General features: G+C 48.5%; 1 protein-coding gene across 2 annotated transcripts in view; it reads right to left on the bottom strand.

Annotated features, from left to right (window-relative positions):
- GMPR (guanosine monophosphate reductase) overlaps positions 1-8,045 on the bottom strand; it is a 60,377-nt gene extending 52,332 nt beyond the window's left edge. The window contains exon 1 of one of the 2 annotated variants that reach the window (XM_058432604.1): positions 7,920-8,045. In XM_058432604.1, the coding sequence (XP_058288587.1) occupies positions 7,920-7,931 (12 nt within the window). In that variant the 5' untranslated portion in view covers positions 7,932-8,045. Of the gene's footprint in view, positions 1-5,722; positions 5,913-7,919 lie in introns of those variants that run through there. The other variant, XM_032140464.2, reaches the window with a different exon arrangement.
- Positions 8,046-9,286: the final 1,241 nt, after the last annotated feature.

The raw sequence follows: 9,286 nt of genomic DNA, 5'->3' as shown, positions 1-9,286 counted from the left end.
ACATGTCAGGGGCTCAAAAGTGCAAATGGGCTGGCGTGGTAGCTCACACCTGTAATCCCAGTACCGTGGGAGGCTGAGGCAGGCAGATCGCTTAAGCTCAGTTCAAGACCAGCCTGGGCAACATGGTGAAACCCCATCTCTACACAAAATAGAAAAAACTAGCCAGGCTTGGGTGGCGCGAGCCTGTAGTCCCAGCTACTCAGGAGGCTGAGGTGGGAGGATTGATTGAACACGGGAGGCTGAGGTTGCAGTGAGCCATGATCATGCTACTGCATGCCAGCCTGAGTGACAGAGCGAGACCTTGTCTCAAAAAAACAAAGTACAAATAGAGGCCCACCTACCACATTCCTAAATAATTCAATGTGATAAGTCCAATGAACAAACTGCTACATAAAATAGGTTCTAACCTCCTATCCAAAAAACAAATTTTATTCACAACCAGAAAGGCACCAGAACATGGTAGCAGGGAGCTGGCCCTGGCCCCCGGTCCACCCCCTTCCCTTCTCACCCAGATCCTTATGTGTGTACAGAGGATCAGCCCCCACCTTCAGTATGCACATGAAGCTCTGTGCATACCCACATACTTTTCCATAAACAACTGCCACTTGCCCACTCTGAGTTGGAGGTGAGCACACCAGCATCACGGGTGGCCCTTGGAAACACACCAGGGCAAGAGGTCCATGCAGGCCTTAGAATCAGCTCAAAGTCACTTGGGGAAGGATATGCAGGATCCTGAGTAATTGGAGCATGGCCTAAGGAACAGCATAGCCCACAGGCCCTGCCTAGTGAGGGATGCAATTAGGGGGGCACACGTGGGACCCAGGACAGAGGCTCCTTTTCCTAGATATACAGATGGTACCCAGTAAAGCAATTCTCTTATATATTGTGTTTATTACATAATCTATTATATAGACTGCTCGTTATCTGTAACACCTGTCTGAGTACAGTCTTCCAACTTTGTAGTCCTAGTGGCTCAAAACGCGTGGGATAAACTAATGCCTGGCTAAAAGTAAGAATACTGTGTTCTGGCCCCCAGCCTTTTGCAGTGTTTGGTGGCCCCACCCCAGACCTCCGAATGTGGATCCAAGCCCTGAAAGCCTCACCATCAGTTATCAGGCTCGTGAGACGCTCATGCCCAGCTGCAGTGCTACCAGCAAGCCGCAGGGTTCCACAAATTGAAAGGGTTTCAGAGGCTGGTCCAGCACACCCGGGTACACATCAGAATCCTCTTAGAAGTGGTTCCAAAATACTCGTGCTCCAGCTGCCTCAAACTTCATGAATCACCACCTTTGTGCTGGACACATTATGTGTATTTTGGAGTGTTTCCCTAGGCGATTCTAACGCATTCATGACTCAGAACAGCGCCAAACTCTTTAATTTTCCAAAGCAAAATGTGCAAAGGCTGTTATGGGTTGAATTATGTCTCCCCCCAAAAAATGTTGAAGCCCTAACCTCCACTACCTGTAAATGTGACCTTACCTAGTTAATAGGGTCATTGCAGATGATCAAGCTAAGGTGAGATCAAGAGGGTGAGCCCTAGTCCAATATGACTGATGTTCTTATACAAAGGATAAATTTCCGGGCACGTAATGCCAGCACTTTAGGAGGCCGAGGCGGGCGAATCACCTGAGGTCGAGAGTTTGAGACCAGCCTGACCAACATGGAGAAACCCTGTCTCTACTAAAAATACAAAATTCGTCGGGCGTGGTGGTGCATGCCTACAATCCCAGCTACTCGGGAGGCTGAGGCAGGAGAATCGCTTGAACCTGGGAGGCGGAGGTTGCAGCGAGACGCCATTGTACTCCAGCCTGGGCAACAAGAGCAAAACTGCTTCTCGAAAAAAATAAAAAAAATAAAAAATAAAAAGGAGAAATTTGGACACAGATGCACACATAGGGAGAACCTCATGTGGAGATGAAAGCAGAGATTGCGGACAACTGTCAGCAAACCAGCAGAAGCTGGGAGAAGGGCAAGAAACAGATTCTCCCTCCCAGCCCTCAGAAGGAATCAACCCTGCCAACATCTTGGACTGGGACTGCTACCTTCCAGAACTGTAAGATAACAAATTCTTGTTACTTAAGCCACCAAGTATGTGGTCCTCAGTTACAGCAGCCCCAGGAAACCAGCAAACAGGCAAAGGTTAAAAAAAAAAAAAAAAAAGTAATTAGTGACAGAACTTGGACTAAAACACAGATATCATTCCTCCCAGCCACTGTGCCATGTTCTCATCCCCCTCAGGCCAACCAGTAGCAGACGGTGAAAGCTAGACCAGAACTCTTCTCACTAGACTGCTGGGAAAAAAACTGCTATGAAGTTTTAAGCAGACTGAACATCTGTTGTGTCTTCTCTGTCCTAAAACAAAATGAGTAATTTGCTGCAATTCTCTTCAATGCCTGACACTTTATTAGTAAGTTTTTTGGGGGTTTATTTTTTGTTTTTTTTTTTAATTCTTATCCGCTGGGTGCGGTGGCTCACACCTGTAATCCCAGCACTTTGGGAGTCTGAGGCAGGCGGATCACCTGAAGTCAAGAGTTCAAGACCAGCCTGGCCAATACGGTGAAACCCCATCTCTACTAAAAATACAAAAATTAGCCGAGTGTGGTGGGTGCCTGTAATCCCAGCTTCTCGGGAGCCTGAGGAAGGAGAATCGCTTGAACCCAGGAGGCGGAGGTTGCAGCGAGCCGAGATCACGCCACTGCACTCCAGCCTGGGTGACAGAGTGAGACTCCGTCTCTAAATAAATAAATAAGTACATTCTTACTAGCTTAAGGACTAGAGTAGAATGTTAGAGCCAGAAATGGGTTCTAAGGAAGAAAACACTCAGGGAGAATGCAGGCTCTCCAGCATATCAGATGAAAGCAAAGGTCTTGTCTCAATCCACAAACTCGTCACTTCTCAGAAAAAGATTATCCAAATGTCCCCACGTGACCCTGTGGCGCTTTATTCTTCCATGCCAGGGGCTGGACATTTGAGAGATGAACGCCTCCCTGGAGAATCTGGGCAAAGGCCACCTGGGCCACTGCTACCTGTATTCTTTGCCTCTCAGAGGTGACCTCAGATTCATCTCATTCATGTTCATTTATGGGAGGCTGGTGGAAATGTCCTTGCAGGAGTCCTGAAGCTTCTGAGGGGGAGATCACTCTTACTGTCCGTTTCCTGCTTATAGCCTGATGATCCATTGCTGGGCCTGGCTCTTAGCAAAACTGTCACGAGGATAAGCCCATCATCAGCTGTCAAAACCCTCCTCCCCCAGCCAGACTCTACTCCCAGGGTGTACGTTCTCTTTCCTGGCTCCACACAAATCCGCTGTTAGGCTCAATGTCGGTCATCTACCGTTCAGTTTCCAATTTGCCTCCAGATATTACTTCTGCCAGGATGCACATATTTTAAGCTTCTGATTGTGCAAGTTAAAGTTTTTATCTGCCTATGAAAAATTTCAGGCATCAACAAGCAAACTGAGAAAACATTGAGAGGGGATTAGGGAGGCCTAACTAGATCCCTCAACGCCACTGAGGCAAGTAAAGTCAGATCATGGGGGTGGCCAGCCAGGCAGCAGCCTCACGCATCAGGGAGCTAAACCATCACGGCAACCGATTAGAAAGGCAATGCTGGTTACCTTGAGTCTCCAGGCCTGTGGCTGGCAAACTCCCACGAACATAAAAATACAAAAGAGACTTCTCAAGGGCACTGAGTTGTCACTGCAATGTGTACATAAGGATTGCAAAGGTGCCATCCCAAACCGGAACATTAGTAGTTAACAATCTGCCCAAATTGTGAAGCCAAGTGTTGCATGACATTGTCGCATGATGTGATAGTATTCCCTGAGAAGGAGTAATTCATTCTATTACATAAAGTTCATTTTAGCTTTAGAGACAGGGTTGTCCAGGCTGAAGTGCAGTGGCACCATCATAGCTCACTGTAACCTCCGGCTCCTGGGCTCAAGCCATCCTCCTGCCTCAGCCTTCCAAGTAGCTGGGACTACAGGTGAGCACCACTGCCCTAATTTTTTAAATTTTTGTTGTAATCTCCAACTCGTGGGCTCAAGCCATCCTCCCGCCTCAGCCTTCCAAATAGCTGGGACTAGAGGTGTGCACAACTGCCCTGGCTGATTTTTTAAATTTTTGTAGAGCTGAGGTCTTGCTATATTGCCTAGGCTGGTCTCGAACTCCTGACCTCAAGCAATCCTTCCACCTCAGCCTCCTAAAGTGCTGGGATTACAGGTGTGAGCTACTGTGCCTAGCCCTATTACATTAATGTTCAATATTTTACCTTCTCAACATGTTTTCTGGTTCAGAAAATAGGTATATCTTTCTTTTGAACATCCAATTTTCTGAAAAATAAGTTTCTCTCTTCTAAATACATTTTGAATATTTAAAGAATATTGAGGCCACCAAATTATTAGCATATCCAGAATCCCCCTATTTCATCTCGGTCTTGCCTTAGGAATTGGCTACAGCTCATGCTTCCAGAGGCCCAGGCCTGCCCTCCAAACTGTTTTTGTTCCAAGAGTGACCCCCTCTTTAGCACTTGAAAGGTCATGAGGGACAGGCACAGGGTCACCCAATCTGGGGCGATAAGCTTTAATCATTCCTCCCCCACCTCCTCCAGTCCTGCCGGGCTCCAAACCAGCCAATGCTGCTGCTTACAGAAGGCCACTTGGTTTAGTCATTGGCTAACGCGGAGGCTTCCCCAATCTGAGCAAGCCCTCGGCTGGCAGCCCCAGGCACTGCAGTTAGGCCTGGCACCGGAGTGGGCAGCAGACTTCTTTGCTGAGGGGATTTATTTATGGTCTTGTTTGTGGAGCTGGGTCGACGGAGCTGTGCAGGTTGGCCCAGCCTCCTCGTGTTTACTCCTTCAGCCCCAGCCTTCAGCCGTGTCCAGTTTCCTCACCTTCCTCTCCAGCTCTCAGCAAAGCCAAAGTCACTAGCGCACACTACCCCGGGGCACTCTGCCTTTCAGGGCAACTAGTTTATCCTTCAGGGGCTGGCCTCCCTTCCCCCAGCCTCTGGCTATTTCCAGTCCGGTCTACACCCGTTCCTCAGGATTTGAGTACAACCAGGCAGAACCAGGGAAATGCCCAAGGCTTCCAATTCGCCCCCACCTCTCCCACCCCAAAGCTTTCGAAACGCTTCTCCAGGGCTAGGCTGGGACCGCGGGCTGTCCAGTACCGCAGAGTCCCCAAGCTCCACTGCCAGCAAGGCCGCCAAACTCAGAAAGGAAACCCTGAACTTGTGCCCTGGGTTCTCCTGGATTTTCAGACGCGTTCACGAAGTTCCACCGCTGGACCCGAAGCGAAAGCAGCAGCAATTCTCAGCACTAGGAGACGCTGCCAAAAATCACCGGGATCTGCAGTTGTTTTTCTCGTCCTCTCTCCCCTAGCTCCAGTTTCCTTTTCTTGCTATAAGCGCCCTCGTACCCCCATTCCTTCTAAACCAACTGGCCACTGGATCTCTGCTCATCTGTGGTCGAGTTTCACTGTGAACTTCCCCTAGGCCACCCAACGGGACCGACGTGTAGACAATTTCAATGGGCCCCCGTATCATCGCCCTTAAAGACACCTCACGTCCTGGCAGGTGCTGGGGCGGGGGAACGGGGGCGCAGCGCCCCAATCTCAAACACCGAAGCAGGCAGGGTAACCCGGTGCCACCCCCTTCCATCCACTTGCCCCGCGCCACCCGGAAAAAAAAATCCCACCCCACTGCGACTTCCGAACGGCCCCCACCTCGGCTCGGCTCTTGAGGCTGCTCCGCTTAGGTCGGAGCAGGACATCCTTGAAGTCGAGCTTGAGGTCCGCATCTATGCGGGGCATGGTGCGGCGGCTCCTGGCTGCGGCGGCGACGGCGGGGCGGGGGCGCCTGCGCGGGGCGGGGCAGGGGGCGCCGGGGCTGCTGTGCCGCGGCCGGGAGCTGGCGCGGGCTGGGCGCGCACGCCGCGCTCTTAAACACGCCCAGCCGACCCGCGGTCACGCTTGGCCCGCCCGGGGCACCGCCTCGTCTCGGGCAGGGGCTGAAAGGCAGACTGGTTAGGGACAGACTGGCGGCGAAGCCCTTCCTCCTCGCGCCCCCGCCCTCGTCCTTCTCCCGCCGGTGTACAGCCCGTGGCAGTGACCGAATGGGGACGGGGGAGGGAAATGCGCACCATTCTGTTTGTCCCCAAGGTCCCCGATGGAGAGGGGACTTAGCGTGTGCCTGCCTTATCCAAGGGAAAAGTCGCTCCCTGAGAGCTTTCACTTTTTTTTTTTTTTTTTGAGACAGTCTCACTGTCGCTCAGGCTGGAGTGCAGTGGCGCTATCGCCCCTCATCGCAGCCTCGACTTCCTGGGCTCAAACGATTCTCATGCCTCAGCCTCCTCGAGTACAGGCGCACGCCTCCACACCCGGCTTATTTTAAAAATTATTTCCTAGAGACGGGGTTTCACCATATTGCCCAAGCTGGTGTCGAGCTCCTGACCTCAAGTGATCCGCCTGCCTCGGCCTCCCAAAGTGCTGGGATTACAGGCGTGAGCCACCGTGCCCGGCGGATTCTCCTTTTTTAAAATTCAAGCCCAGTGTGCTCACCCAGTGCTGTGGGGCACGGCTCTCACTTGCCAAAGAACCAGAAACCCCAGGGAGGTTGTACAGAATTAAGGAAAAGAGCGTGGGCAGTTAACTATTTAGCTGTACTGGGATTGTGGAGGCCATGATTCCCTTTGGACTTGTTGTTAAGAGACAAGGTCTCACTGTGTTGTCCAGGCTGGTTTTGAACTACTGGGTTCAAGCAATCCTTCCGCCTCAGTTTCCCAGTGTTGGGACTACTGGCGTGAGCCACTGCGCCAAGCCTGGATTTCAGGATTTTTGTTTAAGAAAAACAGTGAGGTCTGCAGTCAACGCAGATTCTGAGATTTGAGGAGACTGAGTCCCGTCTGAGGGTTGCCAGTGATGTGAGTTCAAGGGGTTACCAGTGATGTGAGTTCATTGATTCACTTACTGACCTTACCGAGCTTTTATTATGCACTTGCAATGTGCTGCCCGGCTTCACGCATCATCTCATTCACTCTCAGAACAACCCAATGAAGAAAGAGCCATTTCACAGATAAGGAAAAACGAGTCTCCTATAAATGAAATAAATTGCTCAAGGCCGCAGAAAAATTCAATATAAATTTCTCAGTCCTTAAAACTTGCTACAACTATTCACTGAAGCTGCTTTTGTCCTGGAACATCTCTGCCTGAGTTCAAAACCTGGTTCCATCACTGTCTAGCTAGGTGAATCAATTTCTCTAAGTCTCAGTTTTCTCACAAAAGGGGTGGAGGCAGGAGTGGGGGTTAACCGTATCTCCTCCCTGGTTTTTGTGAGAATTAAAGTGTGTGTGTTTATGTAAGCACAATGTGTGTCCCATAGTAGTTGCTCAATGCATGGTAGTTACAGATTTGCAGTCACATGTTACATTATGTGCATTATGTTTGTATTTTCAAACTAGAATGCTAACTGCACAAAGGCAAGAATCATCTTTCATTCTCTTCCATTTTTCTGCAGCCTCGAAATGAGCTAGCAACTGTCCTCCTTGAGCTAGCATATGATAAGGCTGACCATAAAAGATACATCACAATATTCAATTTAACACAAATGTCTGAAGATGATAAAGGTCTCAGCCCATCCCACATGCTCTCATTAGCTATACCCCAAAGGAAGTTCATGAAGTTTCAGGGAAGGAAATGAAACTTATCAGAGAGAGAATGAAAGTAGCCACAATTAGTCCAGCCCATGCAATGTTTATGACACCCTTGACAAATTCTTGGGAGCTGGCCAGATGTGCTGCTTATTTGCGAAGTACAGAAAGGAAACCTAATTCTGATCTTTTAAAGATAAAATAGAGGTAAAATATAATTACTAGATGATATGATTATTTTTAAATTATTATCCTTAAAGGGAAGAGAAACTGACCTTGTTAATCATCTGCCAGCGTGGGTGAGGGCTTCATTGTTTCATACACGGTCTTAAAGGAGAAGCTTCTGTAGATTGTCCTTGCTCATTCCCTCTGGTCCTCCTTCTTTCTGGCCAGCCCTCCTTCTATTAGAACAGACAGAGAAGTTCATTTTACACATTCCATTCCCTCTCCCTCTGGAACATTCCTCTATAACTACCCTCTTCTCTGACACAAAATCATACTCCTGTTAGAGTCAGCCTGAGTCCCTGATTCTTCTAAAACCGGCTTTGCAAAAATTATGACAGTGAGAAAAATCTGACATAGGAAAATGACAACAGTGAAAGAAATCTGACCTAACCGACTCCATCTTGCTTTTAACCTCCAAGGTGTCCTTGTTCATTCCTGGGTGTAGGCTGAGCTAACTATGGGAGGAATTGAGTTTATGGTTTAACTTTGAAACAAAGATGAGAACAGCACGTTCCCAAAACAAACCCCCTCCTGGCTTGGGGACCAGCGCACCTTTGTAAAACTAACAAAGTAGCTACAAGATTACAAATCATGGCTCAGGCATCATGTAGCCAGAGGCCATAAGATTCTTAACCTCCCCAGTTGCTCCTATGAATAACATCACTATTGAAAACCTAAGAATGGTGTTAGAGATATGTTTCAGTCAGTCCCCCCATTCTGATGGACCAGCTGGCACCACCCTGACCAGTAAACTGGCTCAGCTAGTTCTGTGATCCCACTCAGAAACGGAAGACAGCAAGAAAAACCCACTTCAACAGCCTATTATTTCATCCCTCACCTGACCAATCAGCATTCCCCGCTCCCTAGTTCCTGCCCACCAAATTATCCTTAAAAGAGCCTGGTCTCTGAATTTTCGGGGAGACTGATTTGAGTAATAAAACTCCAGTCTCCTGTTAGCTGGCTCTGCATTTATTAAACTCTGTATTGCAGTAATGCTGTCTCAGTAAATTGGCTCTATCTATGCAGCAGGCAAGAAGAAGGCATAGGGCAGTTCCACTCCCACACCAACTGAGACTCCTCTCAACATCCTCTGCTTCTCATTACTCTAACAATAATAGTTTCCCATCAGTACAATGACTTTATGTTAAAGTTTTCACTGTCTAGACAAAGCCATGAGTGATATCCAGAGTTCAATTTGTTAACATTATATTATGGGAGGGGAAGGTTATCCCCAAAATTACATGGGAAGATAACCTCCAAAATTATGTGGGATAAATTCCACTTGGTCACATGCATAATCCTTTTTTGTATCGATGGATCCTATTTGCTAACATTTTGTTAAGGATTCGTGTATCTGAGCTCATAAGGGACATCAGTCTGTAGTTTTCTTTTGATGCCTTTATCAGGGTAATAGTGG

This window comes from Hylobates moloch, unplaced genomic scaffold (genome assembly GCF_009828535.3).
Source record: "Hylobates moloch isolate HMO894 unplaced genomic scaffold, HMol_V3 SCAFFOLD_20, whole genome shotgun sequence".
NCBI classification, from domain to species: domain Eukaryota; kingdom Metazoa; phylum Chordata; class Mammalia; order Primates; family Hylobatidae; genus Hylobates; species Hylobates moloch.
Note: the sequence above shows the minus strand (reverse complement) of the source record. Positions and strands in the feature narration are given on the sequence as shown.